This window comes from Chelonia mydas, chromosome 16 (genome assembly GCF_015237465.2).
Source record: "Chelonia mydas isolate rCheMyd1 chromosome 16, rCheMyd1.pri.v2, whole genome shotgun sequence".
NCBI classification, from domain to species: domain Eukaryota; kingdom Metazoa; phylum Chordata; order Testudines; family Cheloniidae; genus Chelonia; species Chelonia mydas.
In genome coordinates, this window is record NC_057857.1 from 6,006,913 (window position 1) to 6,033,585 (window position 26,673).

General features: G+C 47.1%; 1 protein-coding gene across 2 annotated transcripts; it reads right to left on the reverse strand.

Annotated features, from left to right (window-relative positions):
• Positions 1–56: 56 nt before the first annotated feature.
• LOC102941737 (ficolin-2) lies at positions 57–15,693 on the reverse strand. 2 transcript variants are annotated; one of them, XM_043530525.1, is made up of 10 exons: positions 15,531–15,693; positions 13,838–13,951; positions 11,383–11,436; positions 10,637–10,672; positions 10,209–10,244; positions 5,479–5,514; positions 4,766–4,893; positions 3,682–3,811; positions 3,002–3,136; positions 57–1,343 (listed from the first exon to the last, which is right to left on the reverse strand). In XM_043530525.1, the coding sequence occupies exons 1-10, from the start codon at positions 15,610–15,612 to the stop codon at positions 1,330–1,332; spliced, it is 765 nt and encodes a 254-aa protein (XP_043386460.1). In that variant the 5' UTR covers positions 15,613–15,693; the 3' UTR covers positions 57–1,329. The 2 variants fall into 2 exon arrangements, with proteins under 2 accessions (XP_043386460.1, XP_007066110.2); XM_007066048.3 differs by having other exon boundaries at positions 57–1,705.
• Between the last annotated feature and the right edge of the window lie 10,980 nt (positions 15,694–26,673).

Here is a 26,673-nt window from a genome sequence, read left to right on the forward strand (position 1 = left end):
TAATTAAACAACGTGCACAAACCTCTTAAGAACACAAAAATCCAATCCTGTTCTGAAAAAAGGTCAATTTTATTAAATCCCAAAAGAAAGGAAATACATTTGGAACTTGGGCTTTTTGCTAGATCTTAAAAGAAACAATTACAAAAATTAAGCATCAAGATAGCTCTCTTGAGGTTCAGCTTAAAGGTTACAAGCAAAACAAAAGCATATGGGGATCGCACAGAGGAGTCCACAAGCCAATAAGATATAAAAGAAATAACCCTAATCGCATCTTCCTAGACATTCCCTGATTTACGTACATATCTGGGGTTTCAGATAAGTAGGTTCGAGGTATGAATTGATGCTTTTTCATATCTGGTTTTAAAGCTGCTTATAACGTTGCTGCTCTGTGTCTCTGCTCTCCGGAGAAGAACAACACCAGACAAAAGTGGAGTCTTGTTTCGATTTTAAAAAGCTCCAGCCTTCCCATTGGCTCTTTTGGTCAGGTGCCCACTCCGTTCTTTTTATCTATGACCTTTTTTTAACCCTGTACAGGTACAGTAAGTAGAGAACATCTACTAACAGGGATTTTATAGCTAGCTGGCTGGCGGGCTGTCCATAAAAGGGAGCTATCCCCCAGCTTCATTTATCACACCATGTTACAGTGAGATTAAAGGTAGGTCTTTACTGAAGCTGGAGATGCACTTCCCAGCTCCAGGAGACGTCCGGGCTGGAGTTCTGATTGAGCTAGTGCACTAGAAGTAGCCGTGTGGCTGCAATGAGGTGAGCAGAGGTTCAGGCAAGCTGCCCGAGTTCAATCCGAGAGAGACAAGATGGGTGAGGGAATAGCTTTTAGTGGACCAACTTGTGGGGTGCGAGAGACATGCTTTTGAGCGGACCCAAGCCAGTCCAACGTCTTAGGCATGCCCTCAGGTGGCTAGCCCAAGGTGTCGTGGCCCAACTGCTGCTGATCAGAGCTGGTGCATGCATGTCTACCCACACTGGGAATTACACCTCCCAGCTGCGGCGTGGTCGTCTCCTACATTACTTGCCAAAGATGACACAGGAAATGGATACCTGAAGCAATACCTGAACCCCAGTCTCTAGAGTCCCAACCCACTACCTTAACGACAGGAGCAGGCTTCTAAGTCCAACTCAGTGGAGATTAATCTTATTGTTACTTCGTGTCTAGACAGAGGGTGCCACTTGCACTCGTATCCCCGGCCATGAACCCTGTAGCATGGGAAGCAGCTCTGTTAGTTGGGCAGCCAAGGCACAGTCACTGGTGGAAGCCAAAGGAAACGAATGAAATCAGTGGTACCAAAATGAAGATCAGGGCTTTGTCCACACTTAGAACCCAGGCCCTGGGGGGAGAAAGGAGAAGGCATTGCCGGGAAAATACGGATGGCAGAAATATGTTACAGGCAAGAAACAGAGAGCAGTTCTCCTTCATCGTGTGCCTGCTGGCTGAGCTAGACAGGCCTACATTTCATTTCTGACTGTTTGTAGGAATAGTTATATCCTTTGCCCGTCTTCCAGTTCACCCCATCCGCAAAGCTGGAGTGGGCACCAGCCAAGTACATCCCATTCAGGTTGGACCAGTGACAGTCCTTGTACCACCAGGCCCCCTTGTAGATTGCAGCACAGTTTTGAGCATTTGAACCCAGGTCGTTGTCACGGTCTCTGGTTGAAAACTGCATGTCCTTGTGCATGGTTAGTGAATCACCTGTGGAAAATAATTGTGTTACTTTGTCACAAAGATGTTACAGTTTCTTGTCTTGCCAGGGCCTGATCTCAAGGCCGTTGAAATGGACGGGGGTCTTGCCAGGGATTTCAGGCCAGGGCACTCAGCATTATAGTATCATATGCTGCGCTGTCTCATGTGGTCACCGGCTTAGTTCCCCAAATCCCAGCCAGTGAGTTCTGCCACAGGATGGCTTATTTCACTACCAGGCACCAGGAAACCCTTGCAGTGCGGGAGAAAGGCTCTAATGCTTAGTGGAGGAAGGAGGAGAGGGCAGCACATAGGAAATTACACATACAAACATATGTAACAGCAACAGATCCCTGTCGCCGGCGGGCAGGATTGAACCGGGGACCTCTGGAGCTTAGTGCATGAGCCTCTATTGCATGAGCTAAAAGCCAACTGGCTGTTAACTAAGGCTGTAGAGCAGACTCATTGAACTCTCTCTCTAAGTGGTCTCGGTGCCACTAGATGGGACAGAACGTCACACCCAAGGAGGTGTGTGGGTTACACGTACTTTTAGTGGGGGCTGTGCTGGTAACTCAACAACTCTTAAAAAATTATACTCATCTCAATGGGGTGCAAGCTGGGTCTTCTCGCTCGCACAGTGCCCCGTGATTTCACACCATTACAAGAAGTGCTTTGGGAACGAGGTGACTAAGTCCCTAGAAGAACGCAGTGCTTTGGGAATGCTATTGCGTTGCACCTCTTCAGCGTGTCTGTGGTGGTAGTGGGAGTACATGAACACTATAGCTTAGAGCGGAGACCTCACTGGCCTCCCACCTCCCCACCTTAGGGTTTCTTTTCTGGTGCTCCGTTAAGGACAGACGTCTCAAGCCAGACAAGTGGTTAATAGAGCCCTGGTGGAATTTCAAATCAATGATGTGCACGCGGGTTCAGAATTCCTAAAATTTCAATTGTCGCTCGTGAAATCAACTTAGAGATTTGGAGGCTAAATACAGAAACAATGGGCCACATTTGGTTTACAACTGCTGCGACCCCACTGATTGCACAGAGTTGATCAATTCAGCATTTATTCCAGTGCGTATAGGGAAGATTCCTGTTCTCCATTCCCCCTGTCAGTTTTTCCTTCCTGTAACTGAGTTACCAGATGCTGTAAATAAATTTGATCCTGTGTCTTAGATGCACATTTATCTCTCCAGTTATGACAACCAGGGAGGAATTTATTTTGCTTTCTCCACAAGGTGTCCTCTCTCTCTGCTGGTTGGGCCTGTTTTCCTTGTGCTATCAAAGGTATAAGACATGCCCAGAACCTACCTGCAGTGCCTCCAAGAAAGTCTCCAAGAACCAGTTTGTATTTCTCCGTCTCTCCTGCAATCTTGAATGACTTGTACTTGGCAAACTGCATGTTGTTTTCAAAGTCTTTGAGGTCAATACGGAGTTCATGGTTTCCTGTTAAAAACAAGGTGACCACTGAGCATATTCTGCTTTTGCACTATCTGTGGGGTCCTTTTTGCACCGGAATCAGCCCAATATTTGCAGTAGGGCTGGCGTTACCCATCTGATTTCTACCCTACAATGTCACTGGTCTATTAGCAAACAGTGCCACAGCATCCAACCCCTTGCTGAGAAGACAGCATGATTTTCCATCGCTTTGCCCCTCCTGTAACCGTTTACACCAGTCCAAGTCAGAACAAGAGCATTTTACACGCATTTTTGAATTGCAGAGCAAAGAAGAATCTGGCCTGGTGTATCCAGAGCCATCTCCTTTCCTGAAGTTCACTAGTGCCACTGCATGGTTCAGCTGACAGACCCTGTTTAAATGATCCACCCCCTCCATTAGAGCTACAGCGTTCTCTGCTCCAGCAGCTTTCCCCAGAAGGGTCATCAAAAACAGGCTCAGTCCCTTATCACTATTTTCACCATTATTAGTGTGTCCCACTATTCCCTGTAATGAGGCAGGATTAGACTGAAAAATGGCATCAGTGATTTCCTACCTAGAGATGTTAACAGGTGGATATTGTCATTCCCCAGCCAGAATTCTGACAGCCGGCTGCCGAAACCTCTTTTGTATGAACCCCAGTCACGGAAAAAGTTCTCGGATCCATCTGCCCTTTTCTGGAAAACCTATAGGGAAAGGAGAGGGGCTCATGTAGGAAACTGAAGAGTGGTGTCTGCCTTTAATAAAAGCTGGGCAAAGGAGGGGGAAAAAGACCCCTCCCCCAGTCTCCAAAGGTACATCAATTACTCATGTGTAAATGGCTTCAATCCATTTCAGTCTCAGGTGAGTAACAGCTCAGCCCCTCTGGGGTAAATGTTCACTGTGGAGAATGGTGCAGCTAAATCCCCTGTCCACAGCATTGAAAATATATCTGTGATAGAGTGAACTGTCACATGGTGATGGGGCGGGGGGGAAACCCAAGCAGCTGGTTCCAATTAACCAGTCCCCTTAGAGGCTGCTGGGAGTAGGAGGGATCTGAGCCTATATAACCCAGACCCAGCTAATCTCAGAGGAGGAGTGAGAATGTGCAGGGGGAGTGGGATGCTGAAGGAGTGCTACAGGGAAAACAACCTCAGCAAGGAGCAGCAGGAGAGGCGATCGCCTTTGGGGGAAAGGTACTAAGGCTGGGGAGAGCAGGGTACAGGCTGGGGGACTGCTTCCCTAGGAAACTTTGGACTTGCCTGAGAGACAGGAGAACTTATGGGGAAATGGGACGAAGGACTTTTGGTGTAGATGATGATAAACTAAATATTGATACAACTCCTTCCAAGAACAGCTACTGTGTTTTCTCTGGCTTCCACCCCCTGTAGTGGTCAGGCCACTGTGGCCCACCCAGGAAACAGCTTAGTGGCAGTATTCAATAACGTTAAAGTCCTTTGCATCAGCTCTTACAAAAAGGGTGAATTAAACTAGTCTCTTCAAAAGGATTTAGACCGAACATCAGTGAAATCCATAGGAATGTAAGTCAGTGTCATGGGCTATTGATTAGCTTGCAAAGAATCCACTTTCTCACATCCTGGGACCCTCATGCAGAACAAGCTTCTGTCTCTGATATTTGTGTACACTTTATTCTCACTTACAAGCCATCCCCCACCATCTGTGTCCATGTCGCACAGCACGGTCATGGCGTTACAGTCACGGGGGTAGATGGTGTACCAGCCGCTCAGGGTGTTCCCTCTAGCTAACAGCTCCTTGCAGTTTTTTGCTCCTGGGCAGAACCAGAATTTAAAATACTTATTAAAATTCAACATTATTGCAAGCTGTCTAGAACCAAAACACGGCTAAAGAGACATCACAAGCCCACTTTACTGGAACTAAACCTCTGTGACAGAGCCAGGTATTGAACTTGGATCGTCTAAGTGCCAGTCTAGTGTCTTAAGAACAAAACCAGCTGATGAAGAGCAGAAAAATCCTCAATTCTTAACTGTCTGGGGGCCTGTGCATCAATCTATGCAACCGCCCCATTGATCAGCATGATGTCTGTGTATTGTGGCCCTCACAATGGTACCGGGTTTATTAGTCTTCTCACACCTTGGGTGAGTGCAATAACTGAAAACTCCACTCAGTGGTTTTAGCTCTGAAATTGAGGCAAGCTCTTTAAAGAGACTATCCATTTAAAATGAGCTTTGCCATTGGGTATGTGTATTTGTCATGGCCAGGGATAGTGTGACAGACAACATGACCCCTACAACAGCTGGGGGAGAATCAAATGTGACTCTGCATTCTGAAGCGAGGTTCCATTATCCCTGGAGCAGAATGAGCGGATTGACCAGAAATTCCAGGAAGCACTCACCTTTCTTACACTGTACGCTGTCCAGCTCACTCTCTCCTGTGCAGGAAAATGAAATCAGAAAGGAGTGACTTTGTAAACTGCTCATGGTGTCTATAATAAAAATGCTTATCCATTATGACTACATGCCTCTGGGTTTAAGATGCACAACAGGGGGGAGGGATCGCTCAGTGGTTTGAGCATTGGCCTACTAAACCCAGGGTTGTAAGTTCAATCCTTGAGGGGGCCATTTAGGGATCAGGGGCAAAAATTGGGGATTGGTCCTGCTTTGAGCAAGGGGTTGGACTAGATGACATCCTGAGGTCCCTTCCAACCCTGATATTCTATGATTCTAACAGTGCCATAAGTTCAATGTTAATTTTGCTGGGTTTGTATTTTCATGAGCCATTATTCCTTGGTGTTTCTTTCATTGTCAACTGGATGATGCATTCCCTGTAAGATATTTCATAGAAGCATAGAATATCAGGGTTGGAAGGGACCTCAGGAGGTCATCTAGTCCAACCCCCTGCTCAAAGCAGGACCAATCCCAACTAAATCAGCCCAGCCAGGGCTTTGTCAAGCCTGACCTTAAAAATATCTAAGGAAGGAGATTCCACCACCTCCCTAAGTAACGCATTCCAGTGTTTCACCACCCTCCTAGTGAAAAAGTTTTTCCTAATATCCAACCTAAACCTCCCCCACTGCAACTTGAGACCATTACTCCTTGTTCTGTCATCAGCTACCACTGAGAACAGTCTAGATCCATCCTCTTTGGAGCCCCCTTTCAGGTAGTTGAAAGCTGCTATCAAATCCTCCCTCATTCTTATCTTCCGCAGACTAAACAATCCCAGTTCCCTCAGCCTCTTCTCATAATTCATGTGTTCCAGTCCCCTAATCATTTTTGTTGCCCTCCGCTGGACGTTTTCCAATTTTTCCACATCCTTCTTGTAGTGTGGGGCCCAAAACTGGACACAGTACTGCAGATGAGGCCTCACCAATGTCAAATAGAGGGGAACGATCACGTCTCTCGATCTGCTGGCAATGCCCCTACGTATACATCCCAAAATGCCATTGGCCTTCTTGGCAACAGCGGCACACTGTTGACTCATATCCAGCTTCTCGTCCACTGTAACCCCTAGGTCCTTTTCTGCAGAACTGCTGCCGAGCCATTCAGTCCCTAGTCTGTAGCGGTGCATGGGATTCTTCCGTCCTAAGTGCAGGACTCTGCACTTGTCCTTGTTGAACCTCATCAGATTTCTTTTGGTCCAATCCTCTAATTTGTCTAGGTCCCTCTGTATCCTATCCCTACCCTCCAGCGTATCTACCACTCCTCCCAGTTTAGTGTCATCTGCAAACTTGCTGAGAGTGCAATCCACACCATCCTCCAGATCATTAATGAAGATATTGAACAAAACTGACCCCAGGACCGACCCTTGGGGCACTCCACTTGATACCGGCTGCCAACTAGACATGGAGCCATTGATCACTACCCCTTGAGCCCGACAATCTAGCCAACTTTCTATCCACCTTATAGTCCATTCATCCAGCCCATACTTCTTTAACTTGCTGGCAAGAATACTGTGGGAGACTGTGTCAAAAGCTTTGCTAAAGTCAAGGAACAACACGTCCACCGCTTTCCCCTCACCCACAGACCCAGTTATCTCATCATAGAAGGCAATTAGATTAGTTAGGCATGACTTGCCCTACGTGAATCCATGCTGACTGTTCCTGATCACTTTCCTCTCCTCTAAGTGCTTCAGAATTGATTCCTTGAGGACCTGCTCCCTGATTTTTCCAGGGACTGAGGTGAGGCTGTCTGTCCTGTAGTTCGCAGGATCCTCCTTCTTCCCTTTTTTAAAGATGGGCACGACATTAGCCTTTTTCCAGTCTTCCGGGACTTCCCCCGATCGCCATGAGTTTTCAAAGATAATGGCCAATGGCTCTGCAATCACATCCGCCAGCTCCTTTAGCACTCTCGGATGCAGCACATCCGGCCCCATGGACTTGTGCTCATCCAGCTTTTCTAAATAGTCCCAAACCACTTCTTTCTCCACAGAGGGCTGGTCACCTCCTCCCCATGCTGTGCTGCTCAGTGCAGCAGTCTGGGAGCTGACCTTGTTCGTGAAGACAGAGGCAAAAAAAGCATTGAGTACATTAGCTTTTTCCACATCCTCTGTCGCTAGGTTGCCTCCCTCATTCAGTAAGGGGCCCACACTTGCCTTGACTTTCTTCTTGTTGCTAACATACTTGAAGAAACCGTTCTTGTTACTTTTAATATCTCTTGCTAGCTGCAACTCCAGGTGTGATTTGGCCTTCTTGATTTCACTCCTGCATGCCTGAGCAATATTTTTATACTCTTCCCTGGTCATTTGTCCAATCTTCCACTTCTTGTAAGCTTCTTTTTTGTGTTCAAGATCAGCAAGGATTTCACTGTTAAGCCAAGCTGGTCGCCTGCCATATTTACTATTCTTTCTACACATCGGGATGATTTGTCCCTGTAACCTCAATAAGGATTCTCTAAAATACAGCCAGCTCTCCTGGACTCCTTTCCCCCTCATGTTATTCTCCCAGGGGATCCTGCCCATCAGTTCCCGGAGGGAGTCAAAGTCTGCTTTTCTGAAGCCCAGGGTCCATATTCTGCTGCTCTCCTTTCTTCCCTGTGTCAGGATCCTGAACTTGACCATCTCATGGTCACTGCCTCCCAGGTTCCCATCCACTTTAGCTTCCCCTACTAATTCTTCCCGGTTTGTGAGCAGCAGGTCAAGAAGAGCTCTGCCCCTAGTTGGTTCCTCCAGCACTTGCACCAGGAAATTGTCCCCTACCCTTTCCAAAAACTTCCTGGATTGTCTGTGCACCGCTATATTGCTCTCCCAGCAGATATCAGGGTGATTGAAGTCTCCCATGAGAACCAGGGCCTGCGATCTAGTAACTTCTGTGAGTTGCCGGAAGAAAGCCTCGTCCACCTCATCCCCCTGGTCCTGTGGTCTATAGCAGATTCCCACCACGACATCACCCTTGTTGCTCACACTTCTAAACTTAATCCAGAGACACTCAGGTTTTTCTGCAGTTTCATACTTGGGCTCTGAGCAGTCATACTGCTCCCTTACATACAGTGCAACTCCCCCACCTTTTCTGCCCTGCCTGTCCTTCCTGAACAGTTTATATCCATCCGTGACAGTACTCCAGTCATGTGAGTTATCCCACCAAGTCTCTGTTATTCCAATCACATCATAATTCCTTGACTGTGCCAGGACTTCCAGTTCTCCCTGCTTGTTTCCCAGGCTTCTTGCATTTGTGTATAGGCACTTCATATAACTCGCTGATCGTCCCTCTTTCTCAGTATGAGGCAGGAGCCCTGCCCTCTCGCGCGCTCCTGCTCGTGCTTCCTCCTGGTATCCCACTTTAGTCTCTGGCACATGTTCCCTCCAAGGGAGAGGAGTTGCAAGACGCCTGCCCTCCTTAGATGAGAAGGGTGTCCTAGGCAACAGCCAGGGTCAATTTCAGCCTGTGCGCTTGTGGGAATTCTCCGCACATGCCAGAGAACCGTGAGGGTGCAAATAGCTTCCAGTGAGATGGGTAAGAAGCAGGCACAGAGTTCAGCCTTTTCTTTTTGTTTGTTTTTGCTGGAGCATGGAGCAGGCCAGCCATGCATGGGGAAGCAGGTCGCACCAGCCCATCTCCACCTGGGACCCTCAGAATGCAGCATCCCCCCTGTGCACTAAGGAACGTGGGCAGGGTGTTATAAGAATTTAGATCTATAAATTGCTCATTGTAATCCTGGGAGGTAAGGAGCTATAGGGGACCAAAGGATTGTTGTTAGTCGTCCCATCTCTTATAGAAGGATACTTCTTTATTTAAGCAGGACACTGGCCTTTCTCCCAGGATTCACATGAGGATGGGAATTATGGGCTAACTGGGTCATCTTAACTGAGACCCCTACCCAGAATGGTGCTGGCTTAAATCTGATTAATTTGTACCTTAGAAATATTCCTGGTACTTGAGTTCTGGCACTGGCCAAAAAGTCATCTGTGTGTAATTGGGGGAGCTGTTGCAACACTTGGATGGCCACATGTTGACATGTTTGTTCTGCTAAAAAATGTTTCACTCTGCAGGCTTCACTTCAGTTATGAAAACGTTACAGAAAGATTGTGGGGGGAAGGGGGAATCAGTTTGTTTGTTGTTTGTGTCCTGTGCTTTTAAATATAGTTCTACTCTGAAGAGTGACTCTGTACAAATGGCCCTTTCTGACTCTGTCAACAACTCAATAGATATTATTCTGGATACATAAACTTCTTAAAATTACCCTTTATTCATGTTACCACCTCTATAGTAGAGGGTGTTAGACTCTTCTTCTGGTGCCACATCAACAGTACTGTTTACTAAACTCTGATCACTTAGAATTGTGTAATCCCATCAAAATCAATAGGACTACATAGCATTTATTAAGGGCACAACTTGAACACTATAGTGTTCCCCAGGTATAAATGAAGGCACTTGTTATTGGTGGTGATGAACAAAAAGGGAAGAACCCAGCATGACTCTCAGATCTCAGGCTGAGTTTGCAAGGCTGGTAAGTGGTGCGGGGGGGGGGGGGGGAGAACCTTTTACTTGTAAACTAATCAAATTTCCAATGGAACCCTTGAGAGATGGGACCCCACTGTGTTACTTCAAAGGAATTCCTTTTTAGCTCAGAGCTGCACTTTAAAGATGAAACTCCCAGGGCTCTTGGTATGAAAGAGGGCAGAGGTTCTCACCTGGTGTTCCAGGTGCTCCAGGAGATCCTTTATCACCTAAAGAAAGAACACAGGGTCAAATCCTTGTGTCGCTTGGATATGACACCCTGATCTGTGTAGGGCTTAAACAGTGCCTCACTTTAAGGCATCCAAGCTTGGAAACATGGCCCCAGTGTAGGATACGGATGTGCTATGAATGGAATTACTGAAGCAGAATCCTGCTGAAGTATCTTGCTGAATGTGTCCACCAAGAATGATTTCAGTGGGCCCCTTCTGCCTGCCTAGGTGTTGATGTCAGTCTCCAAAGGCAGGACTTGGAAGTCCTGATAAGGCCTGGCACATGTGAAAATTGGGCCCATCCTGGACTTTACTAGATGTCACAGTCCATCACCTTAGATAACACAGTGATAACACGATAATCAGGCAAGAAGAATGATTTGAACTCTCACCTTTTGGACCCGGGGGACCAGCAGCACCTCTATCCCCTGATAAGAGAATGGAAAGGATTAGAAGAGTTGCAGGCATCTCAGCGTTGTGGGCTCAGAGCTGAATTTCTTTTAGGATAAAGACCTGAAGGCAAATCCTGTTCCCCTGACTAAGACCCATGGCAAAGGTTTGGCTTAGGCGCTCACCACATCCTTGCCAGGCCATGGAGTGCTCTCTGATCACTACTGCATCCTCAGACCAGGAGCAGCCTCCAATCCAGCTGCTGCTCCTTCTCCCGGCCTGGGGAATGGCCAGTGGTTCTGCCACTGCATTAATCTGCCAGATCTACCCTCAATCTTGCCCTTGCCCACACCCTCCCTGTCCTGTCTCTACTCTCCCTCCATGGCAGGAGTGGAGCAGAGTTCCATGAGGCACAGGACATTTATAGCCCTGTGTGGGTTCTGAGTATTCTGCCCCTGCTACCTGGGCAGAAAATTGCACCTGTTCATTTTTGGGCATGGCCCTTCATGGCTACAAAAGAGGGGCTGGGATTTAACCACCTTGTACATTCAAAGGAGCATAAGAACGGCCATACTGGGTCAGACCAAAGGTCCATCTAGTCCAGTATCCTGTCTTCTGACAGTGGCCAATGCCAGGTGCCCCAAAAGGAGCACATACTCCTTGGAGAGAAGACACAAATGCTTTTAGAACAGAGGCTGTTATCTCTATCACCTACCAAGAGCACAAGGTTTTCCACGGATTACTTTACCTTTCAGCCCCTGTGGTCCTGCCTTCCCAGGGATTCCCTGTGTTCCCTGTACACCTACACAACACAGAAAGAGACTAAATATCTTACAGGACAAATTCTGATGTGTTACATTTGGGATTCCCTCTTTGTCCTCTGCCTTAAAGCCAGAGTAGGGAGAATTTGCTCTTACTGGAAACATTAATGACCTAGTTAAGCTATGTAAACTGTGTCCAGATACCATGGTGATGGGTGCGATAAAGAAATTATTTGAAATGCTATATTTGCTATTTTTGATCAAATGACTGCCCGAAAAGTGCTCTGGCAGCAAAATTTTTGATTTCACAGCAACACTCCCACACAGTTTAATCTTGATGGGCTAAATTTCAAAATAGCTCACATCCAGCATTCTGGGCTTTCAAAACAAACACATATCCATCCTGGCCACCTAGTTTAATATCTTAGTGATAGCTGAGCTCTTTTGTAAATATGACCCTATGAATATCTCAAAGATTTAGCAGCTAGCGGCTCCAATATTTATTGCCTACATTGTTTCCTGGGGACATCATTCATGTGTAGTGTATTGTCACCACCATGTGGGACCTAGAAGACTAACAGCTCATTTCTCTATACATGGCACCCCTTGTGTTTCCATTGTGAACTGCCAGTCTGGGGAAATGGACACTCTATGAGAGCAGAATTATTTTAAGCTCATGTCTGTTGCAGAGTGAGTGTCTTACACTGTAATTGGGATAGTCAAGGCAATTATTCCTATGATGGGGGTATTTATCATTGTCCTTGGTGGCCTCAGTGTGCAGATCCAGGCTAACTCTAGTGTGTTGGTGCAGGATCCCAAGGCTTCCATGACATGGATTATTACACCAGATGGTTTGGGGGCTAAACTCCTCTTTACAGGAATGCTCTGGATGCTGTCTTTGGGATGGTGTTGGAAATGGAGGGTGACACCACTGAGGGTCATAAATACCACCTCCAGTGCGATGTTGTGGGGTAAGGGGACTACTTCCATGCCACTTGTTGTGGTGTACCTCTGTGCATGGCCTGATATAAAAAATTGATGGACCAAGCTGGACTCTGTATTATTCAACTATGGGTCAACTCTGCCAGTGGCTTAGTGAGGAATGATAATCACGCTGTTGCCCAATCATTGACAGATTGTTGCCCTGAGGTCCTCACAAGTCACAATGGGGCTTGTGATGGATGTACTAGAAGGGGAGGTGATGAGAGTGCCTTTAGTGCTGGATCCAGACTGCATCTAATGGACTGGAATATAGTATTTGCATTTCTGAGTATTTGCATTTCTTAGCTTCAACCACAGCGATAGCAAAGAGAGACACTTCTCCTCCTCGGCTAAAGCATCCAGGAGACCTCAGCCAGCAGGGTTATTCAGAGTGTCAGGTAGGTGGCTACTCCATAATGCTTTCCCTCTGGGACAAAATAGGGCTTCTTCCAGGGTGAAGACTTTTCCATCTATGGAAATCCATATCAAGAGCATTTGGACACATGCTCCAGAGTCCATGTCAGAGCAAGAGATGACCATGGGCATGGCTCATCTTGGACGGTGTTCAATTAAGTCACTCTTCAGGGTGGAAGAGGCACTGAGGAAGCTGGGCATGATCACTAGGCACAAATTTTGTTTACTAGGCACAAATATTTGTCATTCACCCTAGGCTGAGCCACAAACACTTTTCTTAGAACAAACATTTGTGGAGCATTTAGACTAGTGCCTACATTGTGCTAATTGCCATTTAACTGCTATTAATCAGTTAACTCTAGTTAAAACAGGACCACAGTCTAGTCTAGACAAACCTTCTTTAACTGGCTCCTGCCTTTGGAAACCAGTTCTCCTAATGGGCTGTTAGATATGCAGGCTGGTAAGCTTCAAATTGTGCTGCTGGGCTCAGCCAGCCAGGTTATTGACTGTAGTTCGTACGTTCAGGATTAGCTGAGGTTTTAGGAAGGTCAAGATGTGGGACTTGTTTATTGTGACTAACTGTTTTCTACACAGTTTGGCTATTTTTGTTATAAACATCCTAGTTAGGGTTGCCAATTTTAGTTGGACATATTCCTGGAGGTTTCATCACATGACCATCTTTAATTAAAGATTAATCTTGAATTCCCAGAGACACCAGGACAATCCTGGAGGGTTGGCAACCCTAATCCTAGTGTAGCTACTCTTTAAAGGAAACAAAACTGTTTCCAAAAGAGAGCTGAGTTGCAGATAGTGTTGCTAAATGCTGGCCATGAGAAGACATGACATATAATAGATCCCTAAGTAACCCAAACAACAAATCATAGAAATCTCAAACTAAGCTGACATGAACAATTCTGATACCAGCCTTCTCCACTGGTTCATGTCAAGAGGCTATTAAAATGAAGAAAAAATAGAGAAATCATTCACACTTCTATCCATCCTCATCATCACTCAAATCAGGTTCTCATTCAGCGCCTGGGAATGTACCTCTCATTCCTGCAGCTCCTGGGGCACCTTTGGGTCCTGCGGCACCAGGAAACCCAGGGCAGCCTTGGAGAACGGCGAGTTTATCAGAACCGCTGAGTCCCACTATCCTCACTTCTGGAGTAACAAACAAATCAACACATGACTTCTGAAAGCATCTCAGGAGCTGAAACAGTCTTCAAAGGGTGGTGGTGGGGAACCTCACCAGACCCATTTCTGGGTATTTGTAAGGCCCTATTGCCCTAGCATCTGAGCACTTCAGTCTAATATATTAATCCCCATGACCCAGCTGTGAAGTAGGTCCTGCCTAAGGTCACAGGAAGTCTGTGGCATGGCAGGGATTTAACCATGGTCTCCGACCTCCTAGGTTAGTGACCAAACCATGGGACCATCCATCCTCCTGATCAAATCCCGATCAGAACCTACAGATCTCCGTTGCTAGCTATAAATGCAAAAATAATCATCTCACTTTCAGACATTAAATACACAATAGACTGCTGTGAAGATCATGATAAAAGAACTAAGTTTATACAGATCTACAAAAAGAACAGGAGGACTTGTGGCACCTTTTAGAGACGAACAAATTTGTTTGAGCATAAGCTTTCGTGAGCTACGGCTCACTTCATCGAATGCTGTGTTGCATCCGACGAAGTGAGCCGGAGCTCATGAAAGCTTATGCTCAGATAAATTGGTTAGTCTCTAAGGTGCCACAAGTCCTCCTGTTCTTTTTGCGGATACAGACTAACACGGCTGCTGCTCTGAAAACTATACAGATCTAGTACTACTATATCTACATATATTTATTAAACTGGTTCTGCTTCAAAGATAGGCTGATCCTAAGCTGGCAGTGGGAGACCTACAGATTATGGGTGGTTCTCTGAAATGTATCAATCTCCTAGGCCCTGAAATTAAGCAAGAGCTGCTGAGATTTCTTGCACTCACTGATTTGGGACAAGTCAGAACCTCACATGAAATAGATTTTCTTGTGGTGTCTTATTAACATGGCTTCTGATCTCGGATGAAACCAGGAAATTCACTCAAACCTCAGAAAAGCTAGTTTTGGCTCAAGAGAGGTGTGTGTGTGTGTGTGTGTGTGTGTGAATTCAGGCTGGCTCTTATTTATCCAAAACCATGTGGGCCTTCCCTAACTTGCTGACGTGTTGCAATCTTGAGGCACAAGAGAGCTCATGAAGGATGGAATTTCATTCTGTATTTCTCTATTGTAGCAATTCAAATATTGTTATAGCATTTAAATGGAAGGCTGTGTGCAATTTTTAATACTCTTGAGAGTATTCTATAAATTCCAGCACTCTTCTGTGGATAGTATGTTCAAGAAAGATATCCAAATGCCTGTGTATAGAGTCCCACAGACCTGTTACCGAGTACAGCATGCCAGCAATATGCTTTGAACAGCACTGGTGTTGATTAGAGAGGGTTAGACAACAAAATGCTGCAATTATACTACAACTGCAAACTACCTTCTCTTCAGAATTTATTTTTGCCCTGGAAAATCTGATAATTATGAATTCTCCATATCCTGGGGTCTCGCTCCTATCCGAAGAGGCCAGCCACAATGGAGAGAGGTTATAAAATAAAGTCTATAAAGAGTCCATTCAAATCTACTTTGCTCTCAACAGTGCAAAGGAAGAAGTAGGAAGGACCATATCTTTGAAAGAAGCATTTATGTCTCTCTCACCTGGGCAGGTGTCTTCTGCCTGGGCAACCACTGCTGCTACGGAGAGCAAAGTGATGAGGGTTTGCTGTGTGGCTGTCCCCATGGCAGGTGCTCCCCCTGCAATGGCAGCTCCAGTTGTGTTCTTGTCCAAGTCTCTCTGCTTCAGGATTTCAGAGCAACACAAGCCTTATATAGGCAATAAATAAAATAGTAAACTCCACCTCCCAATTCCTCACCCTTTCATTCTCCACATTCTCTTTCCCGTGAGATTGCTGCAGGGGAAAATGACACAGATGTAGTCACTCAATAATTTTAAAACTCAGACCCACTTATGTTCCTGTAATCTGGCTTGGGGTGTGCTTTATAGGAGAGTTTCAGCTATGAGACAAGCTGTGAGATTCATGCCACATTGAACTTTTACTGCATGAGGGGCACTTTCATGTGTTATCACTAGTACGAATCATTTTTGTAGTGTAGTAAATGTACACAAGTACTTTGCAAAACACAGAGTAAGATAAGCTCTCTACCCCAATACACTTACATTGTGAAACTGATAAGGAAAAGGTGACAGAGGGAAGTTCATTTAAACAAGAAGAGTTCCTGGAAGAAGTGTGTTCTAAGGAGATCTCTGAGAACAGAGGGCTGTGACAAAGTGGGAATTTTCTGTAACATACATATGAATGATATGCATGACAATGACTCCCTTGACTAGGGATTGCTACCCAGTGGGTGCAGAAAGGGTTAACATGCTCCCAAGGCAGAGCAGGACACATGAGGTGCTTGGGTCATGAATGGGACCTTAAGGACTAGCGGAAACTGACCCAGATCCTCCATTACTATGGAAATACAATGGGAACACCCCCCCCCCCCCAGGACTGAACAAATGACACCTAACAACAGGGAACATGTAAACTCAGCACCAGGTTCTGTAGGAGAAGGACAATGGACCAAAAGGTATCAAGGGGCTGTGTTAAGAGTTTGCCTTTGTAGAGACACAGGAACTCTCACCTGGCACTGAGAGACAGACCCAGAGGGAGATGGAACCAAAATGGATTCTACAGCAGCTTGGCTGGAGAGAGCCCTGGTGCTGGCCAGTCTGAACCCCGTCTTCACCTTTGTTTCTCTGTGGATTTCCCTGTGCTGGACTTCAGTAACTAATACATGCTATGCAGTTTTGAAAGGCTGCCTGGTGTCACTGCAAATATTGCTGAAGCGCATTGATCCCTGGGCAGGGCAAAAAGTCTCTGAACGGGAGCCTATTTCAGTTGGACTCTTCGGGCAGTGCTCATGGTGTGAAATAGGAGTTCTGCAGTCCAGAGACTCAGTCTCTGAGTTGAGGCTGCATAGTCCAACCTTGCAGAAGAGTGGGACCCCTTGTGGTTCTGGCACACTGAAGGGGCTCCTCTAAGGGACTGTTCAAAAGCTGGGAAGTAGCAAAGATCCCGTGGATCTGTGACACAGGCATTTGGTGGACCAGAGATGGGAGAAATCAACAAAGCAGAGGATTCCCACACTGAAGTAGGTTCCCACACTGAAGTCAGTGGGATTGCATTGGGTGTAAAGGTGCAAAATTTGCCTCATTGTCGAAAATTCTTGATGTTTGCCCAGTTCACTGGCTGGGACAGAGTTTCCAGATACTGGAAAGAAACTTAATCCAGTTGCTTAATTGCTCACGTTTGTTCTAAGATATTCACGGTTCTTGCAAACAGGGAGAACTTTCCCCGCCCCTGTAACAGGATGTCTTGCATCACTGTTGGCTTTTCCCTCCCTTAAGCAAGCATCAGAATGTGCCCAGAACATACCTGACTCACCCTTAGCAGAATCTCCAGAAATCAGCTTGTATTTCTTACTCTCCTGAAGTTCTGAATTATTTGTACTTGGCAAACTATTTGCTGTCAAAACTCAAAGATCGATGTGTAGCTCACAGTTTCCTGTTAAGCAATTTGGAAATAAAAATAGTCATCCCAATCTTTGGGCTCCCTTTTGGTTTACATGGGTTGATATCCCAGGCCAATCATTGTCTTTGCTTTTACTGGCCCAATTGTCATCGTCTGTACTGGCAGCAAATTACAACGCTCTTTGCACCAGATCAGCTGTGCTGCTTCCATAAGGCCCTGGCTCTACCCACTCTTTCCACCGGCTCTGGTAGGACTGTGGAAGTATCCTGACAGTGTTCAGATCCAGGTTGCCCTTACAGAGGTGTAAGTGGTGGTGATGGTGGTAGCTCTTACTCCTCCTTGCATAGCCCAAGACACAAACTACCTCTGCCTCTGAGATTCCGGTTTGATCGTATTTATAATACGTGCGTGCTGAAAGGTGTTAATGGCTGCCATCAAGCATGACTGCTCTGTAGCTCAAAGACACAGTTCTGATTAGAGCTCTTTCATTCAGGCTAAATGGATGGAACAATTAAATTTCCCTTTCCGTTGTGATCACTGACATCATAAACCTGCCCGGTAACATGCTGCTGGTTTTCTGCCTCCTTTTCCTTGGCGCTCAGGTCCGGTTCTCTGGCTTGCTGGTTTCCTTCCTACTTCTGGTGGTCACAGTCCTTTTCTCCATTAGTCATTTCCATCCTTTTGGCCCACTCTCCCAGACTCCCACCTCTGATGCCTGTAATTCTGTCTCAGCTAGTTCGAGTTGTGTGCTCACTGAGGGCTCTGTCTTTGTCCACATTGCCTTCAGCATGTCCACTCACGTTTACACTTCCTTGGTTCGGTTTCCTCACCTGAAATAAACAGAAACTAACTGTCACCTTTCTGGAACTTTCCCCAGCCTCTGCCCTTGAGAGTCACCTACAGCTGTCTTACCAGAGTATAAATCTCTGTTACAATAGCAAGCTGTGCGTAAATCCTGTTCAGCTACACCCAAGTAGCATTGCTGCTGGGGATACCCCGAGCTGCGAGCTGCTGTTACCCTCTGCCTCAGCAAGAGTGAGCTTTGCTGGAGATTAGGCTTGTCAGCTCCCCGCCACTCCGCAAGGCTCTCCTGGCCCAGACCTTGCCTAGAAGGTAACAACCAGTCAACTCCAGGCTGAGGCCCAGCGGGAAGGCCTAAGGAGGTACTCGGGCTGCAGGGAGACAGCTGGGGCTAGAAAGGCAGCAGGTCCAACCCCCTTGCCAGTGATGTGTGGCCATTACAGACGGCAGTCTGCCCCAGGGAGTGGGGGCGAGATGATGACTGGCAGTAGCCACAGAGGCAAGGTGGGCTTAGAGGGTTGGGGGTTCCCCTGGGAGGGGAGACCTAGAGCATGAGGACTGAGGTGGGGCAGCATCCCAAGGTACAGGGGTCCGGGAGGGACACGGGGCCTGAGGCAGGTGAGACACCGGCCAACAGTGGGTGCTCTGAGGCTGAAGAGCTAATTCCCAAGATGACCAGCAGGAGGTGCCACACCAGTGAGTCCGTGAACTGCTACAGCTGCACTCATAGGTATGTTTCTCTTTGCCAAAAAAAAAAAAAAGAAAACAACAAAAAAAAGTCTGCAGGGTTCTTACTCTTCCCTCTCTCCCACAAAAATGACCTTTTCTCTGATTTAAATGACCTAGCTGGAGGAAAGCAGCTGATAAAACTACCCCCAAATCTCCTGCAGTTAACTAAACAGGCCAACAAGTAGAACATCTGTTTGTTTTTTTGTGCTTTATTCAGTTACACAAATGATCAGCAGGGCAGAATAAATCGAGAGGGAGGGTTTCCCATGGCATAGTTTCCCCCTCTCTACCACGCAGTGAAGGTTCATGTTGCATTTCGTAATTATAAAGAAATAACACAACAGTGAAACATCCCTAAAGCTCAGCTGTCACTCCGTGGGACAGCAGCACACAGTGATTCTACACAAACTAGGCACTATAAAGTACCATGCAGAACTAAAGTCAGCAGAGTAGTCCCCTGAAACATGAGTCCTACAAACAAAGAACTGTTCCCAGGGCACAGACACTTCTCAGGGAGCCCTTTACAGCTCTGATCAAGTGGGCTGGGCTAAGTCAGTCCCAACCTTGCAGTGAGTGAGAGTAGCCTGGGGGTAGCTCTAATTTATACCAGAGGTAGAGCCAGGTGTTAAACTCCCAGAGCAGGGTGCTGTTTCAAACTGGAGTATTTTATTGACAGTTATGCAAGAATCAAGCAACCAACACACCCGGCTTCCAGAAACCTGCTGCTTGAGCATCTCCCAGGAGCTCTGCCCTCTGCTGTGACTATGCTGGGCTCACCAGAGCGGTGTCTTCCTGACCTGTCAGCAGACTGCTGGGAAAGGTAACCCTGGCATTCTACCCACTCTTGTGTAAAAGCATGTGTGCCACCAGAACAGTAAGCTACATTTACACTGTTCTATACAGCATGACTTTTGAGTGCTGCATGCAATGGTCTCTGAGGAACCACATGCCAGTAGAGGATCAGCATAGCACAGTTTTGCCAGCTCTCACAATGTCATATTTCTTAAGGCCCCAGCTGCTGGAGTCAAGTGAAGATGTGAGAATCTGAGTTTTCATTCCAAGAACCAGTGGTTGTAAAGAAATGCCAGGCAACAGCATGAAAATGAATGCACTGTAAAGGTTCTGGAAGGCAAATAAAAATCAACCCCAAACATATTTCATTTTTAAAGCCACTTTCATGATTGTTGAGGGGCAGGTTGGGGCTGACTCGTGCTTGTTGAAGGATCGGTGTTGGCAAAACCAGTTAGTCTAGCAGAACGTTGCTCTGCTCCTATCCTGCCACCTCCTCGCCCCCTGTGATGGGAGGGGGCGTGGGCAGAGGAGGTAGATCCACTAGTGCAGTTGTCTTCACCCAGCGATATCTCCTGGGCAGGACCTGAGTGTAAAAGAGGATCTGGCCCAAGAGTTACGTCTTAAGCTCAGGAGTAAGGGTTGCTTGAAAATTTTCCATCTATTTTTTCAGTGGAAAATTGGCTTTTCAACTAAACAAGCATCTGCTTGCCATGGAAAATTGTGAGTCTAAGTTGTTTTTTTGCCAGAAAGTCTGATTTCCCCTCCCCCCAATGAAATGTCAAACCTTTCCACATAACAGCCCATGCGCCCTGTTTACCAACCAGTTCTTTTCAGGTGGTAAGGGAAGTGCTTGTGTTTTTGGTAACAGATCATGGGCTCCATCCCCAACCATCGCTATGCTGTCCATAGATATATTCAAGCATCAACTGATTAAACTTACACTTGCACAGAAATACCCATTCCAGGAGACTCTAGATAATATGGTCCAGTTATGCCCTCACTTACATAGGCATATGTCACATGGGGCCAACAGAAAGGGATAAGCAAGTGTGATCTAAAAAGAAACCAATTCACCTAAAGTGACCTCTCTAGCTGTTTGCTGTTGTTGACTAAGTGCTGGGCTCAATAGACCTAAATTTCATTTTTGATACTCTGTAGGAATAGTAGTCCCCTTTGTTGGTCTCCCAGTTCACCCCATCTGCTTAGCTGCTGTGGGCTCCCAGCCAGTACATCCCATTCAGGTTGGCATTTTGGCAATTATTGTACCACCAGACTCCTTTAAACTTTTTGGCACAGTTACTTGACTGCTGGTTATTGTCACAGTCTCTGGTTGTAAAAGGCATGTCCTTGTGGTAGGATAATGAATCCCTGTGGAAAACAAGTGTGTTCACTTAATAAAAGTCATTGCAGTTCTGCTTCCCATAACCTGGCAGATCAGTTCTCTAGTGGAGCCACTAACTTCTCCTTTCACCAAGCAAGAGGAACCTCTTGGGGAACAGAGGAGACTGTGGTCATGCTTGGCTTCATTAGTGGAAGGAGGTGAACAGGGGCTACTGCTCAGGCTCTGACCACAGCTGTAGTGGTGTAAATCCAGGGGAACCCACTGAAGTTAATGGGATTCTACCAGACTCATGATGACATAACCCTGATAGGTACCGTCCAGTCTATTTTGGGATTTTAAACGGCCATCCATCTGTATAGTATCTGAGGCCCAAATCCTCAAACATGTTTCGGGACCTAACTCTCATGGATTTCAGTGGTAATTAGTTGCCTAATTCCTTTGAGGATATTGGTCTGTATGTCTACCCAGTAATTCAGAACTCTAGTCAGCTGAGTGAGCTTTGCTGCCTGATTATGTGATCATCGCGTGTGCCTTTGCTGCACAGAAACCGATGAAATTATGGACTGATTAAAAGCATTAGGTTGGGTACTAAAATGAGAACTTATCAAAGCAGCGTGCGAACAGTATTGCTGTAGGGTCCGGAAGCAGCTGCATTAAGTGACAGACATTCAGGCAGGATTTTCATATATTGGGGTCTGATGGAGAGCTCCCAAATCTCAAACCTTATTACATAAATAATTCCCAATTCTAACCAGGGCAAGTTCCCACTCAGTCCCTTATTGAATACGTGGTATTCCTGCAGCTCTGGGTTCTCCTCTGGGACCTGCAGCTCCAGCAATCCCAGGGCATCCTTGGAGAACAGTGAGTTTATCAGATCCACGGTGACCCACTATCCTCACCTCTGGGGAAAGAAATGAATCAATAAACAATCTCTGTGACGGACCCAGGCTCTGAAACATTCTGCAATAACCGGGAAGGAAATGAAATCCCCAAATAAGAACCTCGATATTTTCTTCACTTTATTTGGATAGGCTTTATTAGTTGTATGTGTTGTGTTAGTATCTAAAAGTCCAAGACCCCACTGTGTTACACTATGTACAAATATAGAACACAAAGAGGGTCCCTGCTCCAAAGAGCTTACAGTCTAAAGACAACTATGAGTTTCTTCAGTTTTATGAATTAAAGAGACATTGTCCCATGGTTGATGCATAAAATTTGCATGGGTGATTTCTTAGCCTTTTGCACAAATAAATGTTAAATGCAGTCACAAAACTTTTTTAAAAGTGGAAGTGGCTTTTTCTATTTGGATGTGACGGAGAATATTCTTGGTTAGACATCAATGAGCTTGAAAGAGTAAAATTAGATTTTCCAGAATGTGTTAATAACTGGAACTAGACAGACGGTGGGTCTGTTGTTTTTCCAAAGTGAAATATTTTGTCACCAGTGTATTATGGTAATGGGTGTGTTAGAGAGATTCCAGCAGAAGTGGGGCAAGGCTAGAAGTTAGGAAACTAGTCTGAACTGCACTGCTCTTCCAGCTCTATCAATATATTTAAAAAGTAATTTCAAGGAGCAGTGATTAGTGTTATTTATAGAATAGCAACAGTAAGCAAAGCACTTTACAGAAATGTAGGGAACATGGTCCCTGCTCTAAATAGTGAATACAATGGAGATGAATTAATCAATTCCCAATTCTGCAAAGTATGAAATGCTGTTGCCAACAGATTTCTCTCCCTCACCTGGGCAGGTGTCCTCAGCCTCGCAAACTGCTGCTGCTAGACAGAGTAAAGCAATCAGGGTTGATTGCCCAGCTCTCCCCATGGCTGGTGCTTGTCTCTGCAATGGTAGTGCCACCTCGACGTCTCACCGCAATGATTTACGCTCTGCAAGCTTTTTATATGCAATTAACATACAGGCCTATTCTCCACCTCTGACATCTCAGCACCACCCTCCTCTTCTCTGCATTCCAGCCGTTCCCCCTGAGATTCTCATGTTGCAAATTTCCCAACCCATAGCTCATTAAATGATTATTTCCAACATGGTCAGACATCAGATTAACAGCACGAATGAGGGATTAAAAATGTCTGCTGTTTTCATCAACTTCACAAAAGTGTTTGATTTGGTTTGGAGGGAAGCATAAAGGAAAGTAGCAAAATCATATGGCGTTCCAGATAAGATAATAGCAATGATAACAGTTATGTATGAAGACTCCTCCTGTACAGTAAGAACTGGTGGAAAATTAAGCAAATGATTCTAGCCAAAGCCTGGTGTAAGCTGAGAGGTCATGGAATCTCCATAACTTTTTGTCCAGTTCTTAAAGTGGACATTAAGAATGTTAGCAGAGTTGGCGGCAATAACATTGGATGATCTAGAGTTAAGTTCCTTAATTTATGTAGACGACATTGTGCAACTGGTAGACATATTTGAATTAATGGCACCTGGGAAAATTGGTGAAGCCAAGAAGAAAGTGTCTGCATCTTGGAAAAGGGATAATGGATTGTGTTGAAATGTGACTGCACTGAAGTTGTAGAGCAAGTAGAATCTTATGTGTACCTAGGAAGATTGATCACTGCTGATGGCTCCGTCAAGATGGTTTAGTTGGTGTTCATCCTGCTTTGAGCAGGAGGTTGGACTAGATGACCTTCTGAGGAAGCATGGCTGGCGTTAGACTCGCTAGGGCCCAGGGCAGAAAGCTGAAGCCTCACCATGGAGGACTGCAGCCCGGGGCCCTGAGCTCCAGCAGCTGAGGCTGAAGCCTGAGCAACTTAGTTTTGCGGTGCCCCTTGTGGCGTGGATCCCCGGCCAATTGCCCTGCTTCCTGCCCCTTAATGCCAGCCATAGATTTTATATGGAGAAAAAGAATTGTTGTGGTACAGGTGGGCCGTGGAGATTTAAAATCATGTTGGGGCGGGGCCTCAGAAACCCTGATCTACAGGGTCTTTGGGTTTTATTTGGTTTTTAAGATAATCTTTCGCTGTGTTGGTTTGTAGCGCATCTGGTCTTCTGGTGTGCTAGTTTCAAGCAAAGTTTCTCTGGAAATATCAGCTACTACTACAGCTGCAACTTAAGTGGTATTGAACAAATTGTTTTCCTGACTTAAACCTTGCCACAATGACAGATTCATGTGCCCTGAATTGAGATGCGGCTCACACACTTCTACTTTAGACTCCAGGGATTTACAAAATGATAGTTTCTGCTTCTTAGAATATTTGGAGGTCGTTTGAAAGAACAAAAAATCACTTTTTCTTTTCATGCTCTAAAATCAGACCCGTATTTTTATTTATGACGTTCATTTTCAGACACCACCCAGTATGAGAATAACTAAGCTGGCAGTGTAGGCCTAAATGAAGTGTGTTTTTTGTGCTGCTTAATTTATCCTTCATTCTAAGGGAATCCTTAAAAAAAAAATGTGGCTTTTCCATGCAGAATCTAGCAGAGATCAGCAAAGCTAGAGTGGGGCCGGGGAGAGGCTGTAGCAGGCCGATACACACCTCTCCGTGTCCCACTGCATGAGAAGGCCACAGACACAACACATCCCACCAGCGGTTCGGTCAGCACTGGCGCATGCCCAGAGGCTGTGGCCCCTGCGGGACGGGAAAGGAAACGTCTCCTAGCAGCAGCCAGTGCTGGGCAGGCTCAAACGCGGTGGAGTTTCAAAGGCATTGCAGGGCAGGTGGCCATGGGTCCCCTGGGAGCAGCGGCGATATGTAGGGCGCTCATGTGGGACCAAGTGCCCCCCTCCCCCGACTGGCCTGCTGAGTTGTGGGGCGGGGAGAGGGGCTCTGTCCTCCTGTTGCGCCGGCCCAGCCGGCACGCTCGGCCCCTGTCCCCGGCAGCAGGGCCCAGGCAGGGGGCAACCCACCGCTGCTGCCAGCTCCCCAGCCCAGCTCTCTCAGGCAGCCGCTGTGCTGTGTGGAACAGAGACCTGGAGCGGCTGGTTCCAGCCGGCGTGAGACGTGGCTCCATCCCGCTCCCCACCCGGCCCGGCTGCCAGAGATGGTGACTGAACATGCCCGGGGCGGGGGCACTGTGGGAGAAGGACAGAGCCTCCCCCCCAGGCCCCGGAGATAATATGGGGTGGGGAAAGCCTAGGCATAGGGAAGTGGGGAGTGGCTTGGGAGATACATGGGGGGTCACGTGCCCTCCCCTTTAGATTGTGCCCCCTCAGAATGGGGGAGGAGCAGGAGTCGTCTCTGCCTGGGAGCCCTATAAGAATTGGGGCTGACGGCCAGGGACGGGGTTAGACACGTGCAGCCCGTGCAATGGCAGGAGCCCTGAGCCAGCCAAGGGGCCCCCTGCCATGGCGACTGCGTCGGGTGCTTGTGAAGGTGGGGTCAGGAATCGAGCGGGAGAAGGTAGACGACAGGGGCAGATGAATAGCTGGGGCAGGCTCAGGGCTGCTTGGCCGTACAACGTCTGCCCAGTGCAGGCCGCTGCTGTTGTTGGGGGCCTGCTGGAACCCCGAGGAAGAGCCGTGCGCTGAGCCCCACGGCCCACATTTGAATTTGCGCCGGGGGGGGGGGGACGACTCCAAAAGGGTGGCTCTGCCGTGAAGTCTGATGAATGGGACTGGCAATGGCAGAGCCTCCATTTTGGTTGGAGGCCCCCGCACCCCCCGCTGCCTGCTAGGGCTCCGACTCCAGCTCTGCTGGCAGCAGCAGCTGTGGTTTGCGGCGCTGACTCCCGTGGTAGCAGGTCTGGCTTTGGCAGGAGCCGTGGTGATGGCTCTAGCAGCAGCAGCTCTGGTGCAGGGCACGGACCTGGGTGGGGCGTTGGGATGGGCGGGGGAGCAGAGCAGGAAGTGCAGAAGCAGGGATGGGGGTTGTGGGGGGTGAGGGAAGAGAGAATGTGGGACTTGTGATGGCATATGGGGGTCCACAATAAAAGCCTGCACCGAGGCCCATCTTTTTCTTCCTCTGCCCCGGCACAGGGAGAGGGAGATGGGGGGAGGGGGTGGGACTAGGGGTCCAGTCAGCATTTGCTGTTAAATTGTTAAATCTTCCGCTGGGAATAATACCAGCATAACGAGGGGAGATTATGGCCTGTTCTGCCTCACAAGGCGCCATGGGCTGGGCGATGGGACTTTCTAGTGCAGGGTTAGCCTGAGATCGTCTCAGTGCTCTTCTGTTTCCACCCTCACCCTATTTCGACATGACACTTCTGCAGCTGCAACGCTGCTGGCAGAGGTAGCTCCCCTCTCTTGCACTCCCCAGGGTAGCCAGGCAAATAATGTCCCCTTCTGCCCAGGGCGCACTCTGCCCACAATGTTCACAATGCAGGGCCAGGCACATTTGGGCTTTAATGCTATTGAACTGTCTTGTGTGTACAAACAAATCTGAGACGTGGAACTCATTGAGCAGCCCTTGCTTTATTGACAGAGGGGAAGGTTCTCCGGAGGCAGACGCAGCATCTGAGGGTAATGAGTCCCCAACACCACAGGAAGAATTGCATGGCAGTGGTAGGAGCTGTGATGGTGCTTCTGGTAATGGAATGAAGAGACAGCAGAGCCATGCAGGAGAGGAGACATAACATAGACAGAACTGGCTGACATTTCTCGAATTATGAGCTCTTCTGTGGACAAACAGCCTTTGAAAAAACATGA